The 13,646-nt window shown below is 41.7% G+C and overlaps 1 protein-coding gene across 7 annotated transcripts in view; it reads right to left on the minus strand.

The window, feature by feature from the left end:
- ppp4r4 (protein phosphatase 4 regulatory subunit 4) overlaps positions 1-13,646 on the minus strand; it is a 51,405-nt gene that overhangs the window by 3,728 nt on the left and 34,031 nt on the right. For 4 of the 7 annotated variants that reach the window (XM_087132733.1, XM_087132739.1, XM_022225897.2 and 1 more), the window contains 10 exons: positions 13,593-13,634; positions 10,475-10,657; positions 9,626-9,731; positions 8,805-8,952; positions 7,214-7,358; positions 6,355-6,396; positions 4,574-4,799; positions 3,523-3,612; positions 2,767-2,923; positions 1,321-1,386 (listed from right to left, as the gene is read on the minus strand). In XM_087132733.1, coding sequence (XP_086988859.1) covers positions 1,321-1,386; positions 2,767-2,923; positions 3,523-3,612; positions 4,574-4,799; positions 6,355-6,396; positions 7,214-7,358; positions 8,805-8,952; positions 9,626-9,731; positions 10,475-10,657; positions 13,593-13,634 — 1,205 coding nt within the window. The remainder of the gene's footprint in view (positions 1-1,320; positions 1,387-2,766; positions 2,924-3,522; positions 3,613-4,573; positions 4,800-6,354; positions 6,397-7,213; positions 7,359-8,804; positions 8,953-9,625; positions 9,732-10,474; positions 10,658-13,592; positions 13,635-13,646) is intronic. The other 3 variants (XM_087132760.1, XM_087132745.1, XM_087132751.1) reach the window with 2 other exon arrangements.

The raw sequence follows: 13,646 nt of genomic DNA on the forward strand, positions 1-13,646 counted from the left end.
GGTGACAAGGAAAACTTCAATGCCTTTCAAAAGATTGCCAATTGTTGGAGATCCTGTCAATGCACTGTTTCTTATCCTGATAGTTTATGTACAAAATATTAACACTGCTAGAACCCGTAATGACAATTCTAGCAATTTTGCTGGACCAAAGCAAAGTAACTATTAGCCTTTAAATGGATTGTAACAAAGGCCTCAGACAATGACAACACTTCGGTTTTTAATTCCCTGAATCCTTCCAGATTCATCCAAATCCACCAGGTTTGGCAGGATTGGTGAAGGTGAAACCTGGCCCACAATTATTTTGCAGTGCATTTACTGCCCATTGAACCAGCGTGCCATTGGGTTCCTACAAATTGGAGGATTTTGGAGGAGCCCGGAAGGTTCCCAGCAAACTGCCCAAGGGTTAGCATTAACGCACAAAATACCGACAACCAACCATCACCTGTTGACTGACCACCAGGTCCATACAGTTGCTTACAAAACGGTAACAAAGAATACGTTCATTAACAACGAACACGTTAACTAACATGCTTGTGCAGCATTGCATGGCATGTTACAATGCTGTGCCTCAGGACACGCTTATCTGTTACATCAGTGAAGCTATGTTAAGGTGAGGGTTTAGAAGTCCAACCAAACATTTCAGACTTCACAGGGGTTAACCACTGCTGTAAAAAGTCAGTCTCTGGCCAACCACAAGTCTTGGCACTGTCTGTTCCCTGTAGCTTTGGACCTGACTTGCATGTATAACATGAATTGCATCTGACCAGTTACTGACATGGACTATGTCTGAATTACATGGCAACGGCTTGAAATTACACAGGGGTCTATGGTAGTGGCCACAGCCAGTTTCCATAGAGTCGTGTGTAATATCAAGCCACAGCCAAGTGATTCGGACGTGGCCTTAGATTAGAATTCTGGATTCAATCCCAACTCCTTTCAGTCTTGTACCCTGACTATCTCAGGAAATCTCTTACCTTTTTAATATCCAGCAACTACAAATAGGTGTTGGATCCTTTTCCAATACATGAGCCAGAAAGGGTTAAATTTTGGAAATGTTTGGTTAGACTTATTTATCCCTCATGGCCAGAAAAGCTGAAAAGTGCTATGTGTATAAAAGCGGCCAAAAAGCTGGCACAAAAGTTTAGGCAAGCAGCTGAAGAAGCAGAGCAAAATTGTTGTTCGGGCAAAACGAACAAAGCAACGGAATAAACATTCCGCCAGTTGTTTGCTTCCAAGCAGTGAAACTGGCCATTATGGAATAAGCAGGGCGTTGAGTGGACAAAGCACCATGGTGACAGTGAAAGGAAATGAACACACAACCTGGAAGGGGTCGTCTTGACATGCGAAGACAGGCAGATTAGGCCATCAGAGCCTGCTCTACGTCGACTGTGGGTCAAAAATAAACAGATCACGTACCGAGGTAGGATGTAGGGGGGGTACACTGCTTCAGACAACACACGGGTACAGAACTTGTTTTTTCATGACTTTTCTAAAGGGCTGTTCGTCCTCTGAGAGAGAACAGTTGAACCACATGCAGCATTCACAAATGTGATACAGAGACGATTGGATTCAGGGCGGTTCGTACATGGACATGCAGGAAACCATCTCTGACACATTCATGCTTTTTAACTTGCCTTCTCTTTATCTACCATGCTTGAATTAAAGTGCATGCACAAACTTTCTTAATTTTCCTTTTGTTATTTATTTATTTATTTATTTTGGCAGCTGAAATCTATCAAGAAATGAATACATCTACGGTCTTTTTTGTGGTTACTCAATTACAACAGATCTGTAATCACGCTGCCATCGAGTCACCAAAACTCCATCATATGTCACCCAGTACTGAGTCGAATCACAAACCGCTCAAATGAACTGTAACCACACATGCACCTCTTTCAATCTTTCAGCATTCTTGATCCACCGCTTGTCACCTAACCTGTGACCCGACTTACTACTTGTGTCTGACTCATGAGTCACAAACCGCTCAAATGAACTGTAACCACACATGCACCTCTTTCAATCTTTCAGCATTCTTGATCCACCGCTTGTCACCTAACCAGTGACCCGACTTGCTACTTGTGTCTGACTCATGGTGGACTGGACTACAAGTTTGCAAACAACAGCTTCTTGTCGATGTGAGCTGAAATTTTATGAAGCCAACATCGCCACAAACAGTGAGCAACGCTGAATAAGCATGGAATCTGATATTGTCAAATTCACAAACCACACCAAGTCTACTACCTCAGCGCGTAAGGCTGACTTACCTTAATTTGGGAAAAATCTGAAATCAAACATTTCTACGGCAACAACAATAACACCATGTTTGCACCATGAAATGTCACCTGAGAACATACAGGTGAGCTGTTGGTCCAAGCTTTCAAGCACACGCAAGCAAAGCAACCTCACAGGAAGTTATGAAAGCACAGCTTTGAGAAAACCATGCCCTTGGTAATGAGCTCCAAGTGGCACCAAGAGAGGGCGCAATTTTCCTAGCAACAGAGGCTCCTTTGGTGGGAACTGCTCGTCGTTGGTTTACAAATGACTATGAAATGCAAGCACCGCAGTCGCATCTCTACCGACAAAATGAACACTCCCCATCAATACGGTTTTTTCCAACCGATGAGGGGTGCTTATACTCAAGGTAAATAAAGCCTCGAAAATGTGTTTTCCTTTTTGTATTTTGTATTTTTTTTGGGGGGGATGGGTTTTTTGGGGGGCGTAAACATGATGAAGCTTGACTATTTGCCGTGGGATGTAGTTACTTACTTGGAAGTGGGCTTGTTGTTGTTGGGCTCTGGTACTGGTGATTTCTTCCCGGCCTTGACCGACGGTGTGGTCACCTTGGATGCACTGCTGGCAGTGGGGGCTGCAAAGGTGGCATTCTCCAGTGACTTCTTGCCTGGCGCTTTGCCCATTTTTGTCCCTGTTATCAAAAAAAGGCGATTGTGAAGTATTCGAGGAGTGCCACGCATTTGTATACCATATCAGTTAAACTTACGAAGCGCCTTTTCTCCTGGCTTTAACACAGCGTATGAATTCTCTTCGGTTGGATATCACAAATGCACCTTACCATGTTCTCTTTCCTATGTACTATGAGCTGCTTACTTCACCCAATCAGATAAACTACAGACATTTTTTTCAGAGTGAAAACAGTAAGCTGACACTGTGACATTGGATTCAAAGGTGCATACTGTGAGCGTTATGCAGATAAAGCAAACTCGATCATGCTTTGTAACCAGAGAGAATTCAGCCTGACAGCACTGTAACATACATGTAGTTGACACCTTACACAAACATACATCAATAATCAAAGTAATCAAAAACTGGTTTAGACTGCTCCAGGACCTGTCAAATAATTTTGGCCAATTCAAAATTGTTTCTGTAACTTGGAAGCTGGGCTTGGTGAATTTTGCCTTCTCAGAAAAAATGATCCTTGCTACTGGACAATTTAATTTGTCCTTTTATTTGGCATTATCGAAAAAATTTCAATAGAACTTTCTATTCGTAAAAAGTGAAATTCACCTCTGTTGGTGGACTGCACCGACGTGTTGCTGGAGGATGCAGGAGGCGGCCTTTTACCGGTTGCACTTCCAGTCTTGGCTGGTTTTGTAACTAAGAGGGAAAACGGACATAAATCTTGAAAGAGGCTGCTTCTAAGATCGGCCTGTCTCATCACACCAACACGAATGTCACGTCATCGTGCACTGCAAGTCAGATGGTGCAGAGAAGAGCAGGATTTTTCTTTTCTGGATTCTTTCTGGTAACAATGTCGATATAAAAACCTTTCAGGTTTGTTGCCAAAAAAGAAGTCTACACTATGTCACAACCTACAAATGGAGGGGCCTCCCTGCTTCATCATTATAAATGTCATTTGAATTTAAGACATTGCACAGCAGGGAGCAGATGTTGGAGACTTTACGTAACTAACAGTCCCATTACCGTATGGATTGTCTGACACACTGCAAGCCTGACAAGCAAAAGTAGAGTGCATGTAGTTCTTTCCAGCACTACCTTTCACCCCCACTGCACAATGACAATTACACAAAATATCACTGCACTAGGCAAAGCTTAGGGTTTTTCAAAGCCACTGCCATCAGTCAGGTTGGTGCAGTGGTACTTGCCTCGTCTTTCACCTCTGTGGCCCGGGTTCGAATCCCAACCCAGGCTGACTTAGGGATTGGGCTGTCAGTCCCTACCTATCTCTGTGGGGTTATACGCTGAATATTCTCCTGTGGTTTTCCTCCACCTCCACAATTGTTACTGCTTCTCACTGTCTCCTCGTCAAGGTTTCTCTAGGCTTTCGAGCTATGATCAGTGTTGAAGTCTAGACAACCACAAGACCGGCCACAAGCCCAGCCACAAGTAACGGGATGAACGATGACAAGAGTGTTTCTGTTGCAGTTGGTTTGAGTTCAGACCGGGGAGTCTTTTGTCGGTTTGGGGATGGTTTTGTGAAGTCTTGTGACAGTCTTAAGAAGTCTGGACAACACTGGCAACAGTGACTTGAGCACTTTTGAGGAAGCTTTGGTTTCATTACCAGAAATAATTAATACCAACTGGCTTAGTAGCTCACCTTTCTTCGCCGCTGCACTGGCTGTTGTAGCCATCGGCCCCGTCAACTTACTGTCGGCTGTCTTCCTCTTATCGCCTCCCTTGGCCGAGCTGGGAACCTTGGTGCCGCTGCCGGCTTTGCCCTCTGCATCCTCCTGCTCTCGCCTCTCCATCTCCAGCAGCAGCTGCTCATCCTCCTCCTTCTTCTGGTCCAGGAGGTCATCTTCCGCTTGCCGCTTGGAGGACAGCTGTAGTCAAGAAACCAGAGTCAATGCCGTGACGCCGCTGGAAAGGACGGTTAAAAGGGTTCTATGCACTGACTGCTGAGAGCGCTATGTCAAAGACACATGCTCATCAGAACCATGTGTGGACAATAATACTGATCCCATAGTAACTAGACAAAACAAAGTCACATCTCTATTACCAGATGTACATGTATGTCATTTGTATGTACAGACAATGAAACCCACTACTTGCAGGCATGTCAATGGGCATGAAGGAAAAACCTGAAAATAATTTGTGATGAAATTTATCACGGGGAGACTACTGCGAGCGTGAAACCCTTATTGCATGGAGTCTGGGGCCTGCTTAAGGGCCCTAGAAAATTTTGGATTGTAGATGCTCTGTGGTACAATATGAGGCAATTCATGGCCCTTTTGCCTCTAAGTAATTGAAGCAAAATCTTCTCAATAGTAATGATATTTCTCATTATCTTTAAATTACTCTTAATTGCTAACTCTTAATGATTTGTCAATCTCTTTCAGATCGGCAGCTCCACGCTCAACAAACTTCTTTCCCTCTGCCATGATTTCGATTTTTTCCCGACTGCATGAGAACGTGTATACATACACACGTACATGTACTTGTACCAATTTCCAAAAGCCAGTTCGCACATGGCCATGCAGCAGCGCTGTCATGAATTTACATCTCTATGAAACAAGGACCCATTGGGAGTAATGCGCATGCATACATATGATAATTAAGAGAATGACCGGTCATGTGAGAGGAATTAACCACTCGTCACTGGTTCCCTTCTTTAGCTACGTAAAGAGAATTTAGGTTTGTGGGAATCCGCGAAATTCATTCTTTGTTTCCTACGTACCTTGTACATTTCGAAGGGTATTGCTTATACATCCCAAAGCAACACATGAATCAAATTGTTTCAACGTACAAATTTCACTGGAAATTTGGGAAATTTTGCACACCGCGTAGTCAACCAACATTTACCCCCCCTTACAACTTATCCCCCCTCCCCCCCAAATATTTATTCCAATCTTACACTGAACACGAAGACCACAAATTTGAAGGGAAAACAACCGGAATTCCAGTTAAACTGGAAAGATTCCCATGCCTGCACTTTTCACATTCTGGTCTAATAGGTTATAAATAATACGGCAGTAATGTGGTCTAACCAAAATCATGAAATGCCGTAATCAATCATGCATGAAATGAAAACAAAATGAGTAGAATCTGATTCATCTTCTCCTTAAATGTGAAAGTTGATATTCTCCAGGGAACCAATTTTCGGAATAATTTGCGCAGTTTGCATCATTCTCTGTGCATAAAAAATTGATTTAATTTGTTGCAAAAAAAAATAAAATCTTCTAGAAAATATTTTTGGGTGTTTTCAGCTTTCAATCTGATATCAGAAATCACAATTTTCTGTGAAAATCTGAATATCTGTGTCCTTTGGTCATGCTGAAGAAATACCGGATAAAAAAAAAGATCAGAATCCCAAATCATTATTCCCTCACAAGTAAACACAAGGACACACAGATATAATAAGCACAAATGGCAACTTACAGATCCAACACACATCGGAATCTTATCCAGCTCCAATACAGCCTGTAATGAAAACATTTAAAGTCAAGGCAAACATCACTAATTTTTTTTCAGCAACTAAGTGAAACAGTGTCTTTATCACAAGAAAGGATTGGAATCTAAGGTAAAACCTTGCAAGAGATAAAAAAACAGCAATTTTCCACAGGCAAAATAAGCATGCAGTGGGTTAACAGCTCGAAAGTATTTCTGCAAAGATCAGGTTGAAATCACTATAAAACTGTGAACTGATCTCACAGGTGTCAACGAATAATGCTGCAATGCTGCAAAGATCAGGTTGAAATCACTATAAAACTGTGAACTGATCTCACAGGTGCCAATGAATAATGCTGCAATGCTGCAAAGATCAGGTTGAAATCACTATAAAACTGTGAACTGATCTCACAGGTGCCAATGAATAATGCTGCACTCTTTACATATCAGTTCCTCTTGTCCTTTTGCTCAATTAAATTTCTGTTTCCATGATCCTGGCATTTGAGACATTTGCATTTTGAAATGGCCCTGCAAAGATATTTAGTTTGTATCAGAAAGCACAAGTCGAAGATATGATTCCACAGAGGAGCAAACGGATCAGCACTTCCCATGTAAACAGCATCTAGAAATCACAACGAGGTCAACCACAGCTGCATCCAAATCTGCTGTCTAAGGCTAGGTCTAGGTCTTCAATCCATTAGAAATATATGGAGATGTGCAGACAATAGATCAAGCCATAGCTCTGGAAGCCCATTTCAGACACAGTCTAAGTGTTGGCAAGGCAACGTGTCTCTTCAAACCAAAAGAATCTCAGACAGTGACTACACAGAGAGATGCGGACGGTACCTACCCTTCTGACAGCCGTAACTACATCTTGATCACTCTCCATGCTGAGCAGTCGCCTGACTATTGTCTCCAGCTGCTGTGACAGCTGCAAGTCCTTAGGCAGCTTGAACTGAGCTTTAAGTGACGGTAACAAGGAGCAAAACTTTAACCTACAGATGAAAAAAATGATAGAGAATGGCAGTGAGGCGGGAGAAGGTCTGCTGAAAAGATTCTGACTAGCTCTTCACTCTTTTCATAAGACGAGTTCTGAAGCTAAAACTGGGGTTGGGATTAATGTAAAGCAGTGACTGTTTTTCAGTGTTGAATATTCATAGGGCCTGTTTGTTTCACATGGATCTGGATCATGATCAGTGCTCCGTCGTTGGTTCACTGACACCAAACTGTGCCTAAACGGATTGAGCAAACCAGTGTCAAGATCCAAATCTGTGTGGAACAAGCAGGCCCTAAAGGGAATAAAGACAAGAGAGATTTGTGGTAAAACCATGGAATCATTTCTTCAAGACTGTGGGGTCAAGAGAAGCACCTAGGTGTAAATAATTTGACATTTCAAGTAGCCTGCTCTGGTCTTCTTTACAGACATGCCAAGTTTGAAAACTGTTTTCCAGTATTCTTTAGACCTCAAATCAGTATTTTTGAACCAAAATCCGTGTTTTTCAAAATTGCCTTATCTGTGTAGTCAATGGTTCCTGACAATTATTTGTTAGACTCACTTGCAGCTCTCTTCCACTTTTCAGAAAATTATTCAAATCCAGAGAATTGTTAAGACAAGCAATGCGATTGGCCGAAACGACGGATGAGATCACTTTGTTACACAGTACTACAAACAGGGCGGTACTACTTGTGGTCACTGGGTGCTGGATGCCAACGAACGTGAGCTGGATGCCACGCGGAAAGGGGATACATCGCGCACCGCGACACAGCATTACACGCACGATCTGGGGTACGAGTCAACATGAGAACAACTTTACCCATTCCCTCACGCACGTGCACGCAAGTGGTGTCAGAGAGGATCAAGTTAGTTTCATACTTGGTTGGTTTCCGATCTAAGCATACATTGCTAATGCACTGCCCAAAGAAACCAGGGCCATTTTCCAAACGCCGCCTAGTGCTCAGTCTCAGGTTAAGCCCAAAACAGAGCCCAATTTAAAATTTGGAAAAGGTCCAAACCACTTTTGGGCGCTGAATTTTGCACAGCCTTTGGGCTGTATCCAAATCCATTGCATAAGAGCTAGGTCTGATCTGGGTCTTTGCTCCATTGGAAATATGTGGAATATACATAGCTGTGGCCCGTTTCAGACATGGTCATGGTTACGAATGCACCGTTTTCAGTGCCAAAACTTCCACAAGTTATAGACTGATACCAACTACCAATTTCAACGCTACAGGGTATGCGAAGAAACAGGAGTCAAGACACATATTTTATACTTGCTTCAGCCTCTACTAGAGCTGCAATTGTTTATTTCTGTAAATACATATTTTCGGGGGGGCGAAGTACTCCCATATTTTACATCATTTTCCGCACAAAATACAGAAAATCTGCACTACTTAGCATATCTGTCTTTAGGTGAAATACTGATGTTTTGATGTCTTTTTACCTGACATTTGGTACAGGATCTTGTGCAAGTTGTATGACGTAGTTGTAAAGGTTCTCCTTGAAGAAAGACCTGGAGAACAGCTCTAGAGAGAAGTGGCAGATGTCTATGAAAAGCTTCCTGTACCGGTGGTTCTTAGAATGGCAGCATTCTGTGGACATGCACAAAAAAAATTGAGATCAACGACGTCAAAAGGTTTTTCTTTTCATCATTGCACTAAGTGGAAATTTAACCAAATCCAAACCGTGTGTAACAGTGATGAAGGGAAGTCCTACGGTGTCCTTCCTGGGTTGTACGAAATAAACCTGTTGGTATTTCAGTAAGGCAAGCCAAAATGAAGCACATTGGAGGTCCCTTAAGGACAGTAATATGTGTTTATGAGGGATCTTGTATCAGCATAGCTATGCGCTGTCTTGCACGATCAGCATGTTGGAGCATGATATTATTAATATTATGGTTTATTTTAAAATTTCATTTGCAGCCAAAAGCTGAATTACAGAGAGTTTCCATTTTATGAAGGAAAAAGACTGTGACAATAATTAAATATAAATTAAGAAATATACAGAAAAGAAGAACAAAAAGCACATGAGAACAGTTACAAATTTATCAAGATGCTTCAGTTAGGCGCTTCATTCTGAATGACCTTGCTTTTTAGAAATACTGAACTGGCTGATTAATCTCAACAAGACTGAAGCTACTCATTAACATCCAAATGAACCACAACAAGGGCACTCCTCATCTTCCTTCCAATTTTTTAAGCGCCGTTACTGAATTTGCTCCGTCCAGTGATGGTCCGTGTCCTTCGCTTACGGTCAGCGCCTCACCTGCAATAAGTTTCCCACACATGTCTTGTCTCTGTTCTAGCTTGCGATTGTACCGCATGAAGACACACATTGTGCGGGCAGCAGCGAGCTGGACTGGTAATACCCTCTGTGTTAGAAACGTCACGTCAAAACAGAGAGAGGTAAGTACAGAACAGAAACGATCCCTAAATCCAAGCTGCAGTGTCAACAACTTCAGCGGGCTGGCTACATGTACATGCCATCACTTTAATTTCGTAAGGTGACAAGTCCACCATATTGTTCTCAGACACTCTACACGAGGAACAAAAATTAACTTGGCAATCCATGAGCAGCAAGAAAAGGGGGGGGGCAGGGAAAAAAATCATAAACCATACCAAAAAATCAGACACAATCATAATTATAAAGAGCACACTAACTCAATGGGCCTTTCAGGTGCAATTTCAAAATTTTCCTTACTTATTCTCTCTGCATACAGTCTAAAGACTTTCTAGACTGTAAGTAAGGTTGCAAGCAGGACCATTGTATGTGACCAGCTGTATTGTTAAAATACCAATTTTTCTGCAGTACCCTAGACGTAGAACTATCCTGTACAGCAACTGTTGCAAACAGAAACATATGACAGTAACTTGGTCGTCTTAATTTCAAGAAACAACCTGAGTTTGTGAAAAACAATGTACTGATGGCAAAATTTAATGAATTTGTCCAAGAAGTGGAAGCCACACTCTTGCAATGGTTCTACAACAAAGGTTGAAAATGGTAACAAGACAGAATTTGGTTCCAATGCAGACAATTTATGGACGCATAGATCATCTTCACTCCATCCCCACAGGGATTTCTGTGACATCGATGGCTACGGTAAACTGTACGTACATGAGACGTGATGTGCCTGAAGATGACGGGCATGATCTTGCTGTAGATCTGGTCACTGGTCAGGCATCGAGGTAGATGGCTGTACTTGTCAAGGATGTCCCGGTGTAGCCTCCAATTGCGGGAGGCAGCCGCCGCACTCTCCGCTGACAGCAAGGCAGGAATGAGATCAGACAGCCCTGTAATCTGTGACGGGGAGGGTAAAACAAGACTTGGATGAACGGCTGGTGAGGAGTCTATGTTGCTGTGTCGTAGCAATTTTCCAAATGAAGGTGTCATTTCCATCTCCAGTTTCAGACTTCACCTTGATGCATTTAGTCCCTTGAGTTAGGTACCTTAAGCTTAACGCTCCTTCATTTTCTGCTTCAGAAACATCCAATTGTTTAACATGAGAGTAACATCTGGACATTGTTTATTTGGTTTCCACAGCACACTTCAACACTGATTGTATAACTTAAGATGGAACCAAAAGATCAGAACAGAGCCACAATTTTAAAAAAGGCCTATATGGTACTGTGCATGTGTACAAACTTGGATTTGGTGTGGTTCGTGACCAAACAATCAATAACTGGGTAATGGGTTTTACACATAACTTTGGCAATTCAGGTTTTCAAATAATGTCGATATTATCTTGTCATTTTCAGTAAAACAGAATCCTATCCAGCCGCACAGAAGATGATATCAATATTTCTGACACACTTTAAAACCAAACGAGAGGGAAATTTTGAAGAGTTGGGAGTTTATATGTGTCAATGCAATATTTTTTGATTTGAAACGTTTCATAAAAAAGAGCTAAATGTACGGCATGTGAAAAATATTAATAGGTTTAATTATGTTAATTTCCATCATTCAAGTTTCATTTCCCAAGTTCTCTTTCTGAAACCTTTCAACAAATCTACACGACATAAAAGGTTAGGCTTTTCATACATGAACTTAAAATGTGAGTTCTGTACCCCCCACTGTGAATCTATAAAACAAAAATATCACAACGCTACAAATGATAAATACTTCATTCTCTGTGTTCAATACAGTATTTCATTCAAAATATTCCTTTCTCAACAAATCTTGATTAAAAAAGTGTTAAATGAGTCATTCCTTTAAATTTTTTATGGTAATAGCAATCACAAAATACTCAGTTTATCATCCATTTTGAATACAAAAACAAGCAAACAGCAGAACAACCAAACATGCAGTTAGCTACCACTCTTAAAATGGTACATGCTGGCAGTATGTTGTGTCGGGCCGGGATTATCTGCAATTGGCTGGTTCTCACACTGGCTGACATTCGCCAACGAGTACAGAAATGAGCAGGGTGAATTGCCCAAGTGCCAAAAACACAATTGTGCTACCCCTACATGATGACTGGCACGATGTCAAAATCACTTCGGAGTGCTTGCAAGTGATGTGGAAACAGACAAAAACTAGACAAAAAGTTAAATCTAGAAATGTCACACATAGAAACTACAGCATACAGCTTGCTGGTTAGACAGGACCTGATGTTTTGATCGCAGGAGAACCTTTCTTAAAGGCAAAAAAAATCTCAGGAGTTATGTGCTCATTGTAATTTTTGTACGATTCTAAATGCAGATCTACAATAAGGTGCTGAACTGAAGTTGATTATTCAACGCTACAGTGTGGAGCAACATGACTGACGTCTTCATGTTTTAGCCGTTTGCCCCTTGTCTGCAATGGCAGCATCAGGCTAGTATACTCCCCAGGGAGCTGAGATGGTTTCAGGAATGTTCAGATGATGTGAGCCCAATGTGCAGGGATAATGATAATACATCAGCGCCTTTGAATAGCAGATATTGTTAGAGACTGTGTGCCTTCTAAATGGTCTGATATTATTATCATTATGTTCACTTTTAATGAATTGATGTGTTCGGTGCATGAATGAGTGAGGACACTTTGCTTCATGGTAATAACATCCCAAGGGGCCCAGATACCATGTGCATGTCACTTTTTTAGTGGAAATCATTTGCAGTAAGTACAACTAATTTTCATCAGGAAAACTGTACAAACATGCAAGGCGTGTATATGGACAACAGATTCATGGTGTCATAAATGTAAAGTTTTATCCAAAGAACAGTACTTTATTAGTGCATTTGAAATTTGAAAAGGATGAATATTCATTTCCCTCATAACTAGCTCAAGATAAATTTTTTAACAAGATTTTTGCGGCTACGGATGTCAATCCTTACATTTCACCATCCCTTATAAACTAATCGTCGTTAATCTATTTCATTTGGAAACGTCCAATCTTACAGGTTAATGCAATAAATGCAAAATCACAAACACTCTCAATTTTAAACGAATTTTAGGTTAGAGGACACTCAAGACAAGATAAATTCTGGTGCATAGCCGTTGTCATGTTCTAGACCTACATTAACCACTACCTGCCGGGTTGATTTCTTGTGAGCGGAGTGTGATGGCGGGACCTTTTCAAGATTTTCTGTTTTCAAAATTTTTCAAAAATTCATGTGTTCATTTACTGGACGTTTACACCCACACAAACAACTCTCTGGTGGCTACTCTAGTCTGTCAGGAAACCTTCATTGACGCCCGTGTATTCAGACCAGGCCTGCAGCCCTGTAAAAAAGATCCCAGAATTGTGTGGTGTTGCATAATTTCCTTTGTTCCGGTGAATGCCAGTAGCATCTTTTCATACGCAGCTGGATTAGTGAGCAGCAGCACTGTGTCGCTCATCAATGGGGCCCTGGAGCACTTTTATCCGCGGTGCTAATCTGTGGGCGCGTTATGCCCAAAACAATGAAATACTGTTTCAAAACATTGCAAGACTACCTTTGAAAAATGGAAGTCAAAAAATGATGGCAATTCCTAGCAGCAGGTCCTTTGTTCCGAGTACAGTCTTTTGTTACGCAGACCAGCTCTTTTGTCGGAAACCGGGCACCCCAGCTCTGCGGCAGGTAGTGGTTAAGCCTTGCACAGCATGCTTGCTCAACTTTCACACCTAACTACAGTAATGTCTGTTCATTCTTAAGTCAAGGGCGTGCGTGTTATTAGTAATACTGTCCAGCTGTGAGGATGCGCGGGTGGAAACAACCATGAAAAGTGGAGGGGGGAGGGTGGAATACGAAGGGGATTAAAATAGCCAGCTTACCCTTCGGCAAAGAAATAGATTGTCAAAACCAAACCCAAGAATCTGGGAGTGAAA

The sequence above is a fragment of the Acanthaster planci genome, linkage group LG01 (genome assembly GCF_054643075.1).
Source record: "Acanthaster planci isolate LZ-2023a linkage group LG01, COTS_SCS, whole genome shotgun sequence".
NCBI classification, from domain to species: domain Eukaryota; kingdom Metazoa; phylum Echinodermata; class Asteroidea; order Valvatida; family Acanthasteridae; genus Acanthaster; species Acanthaster planci.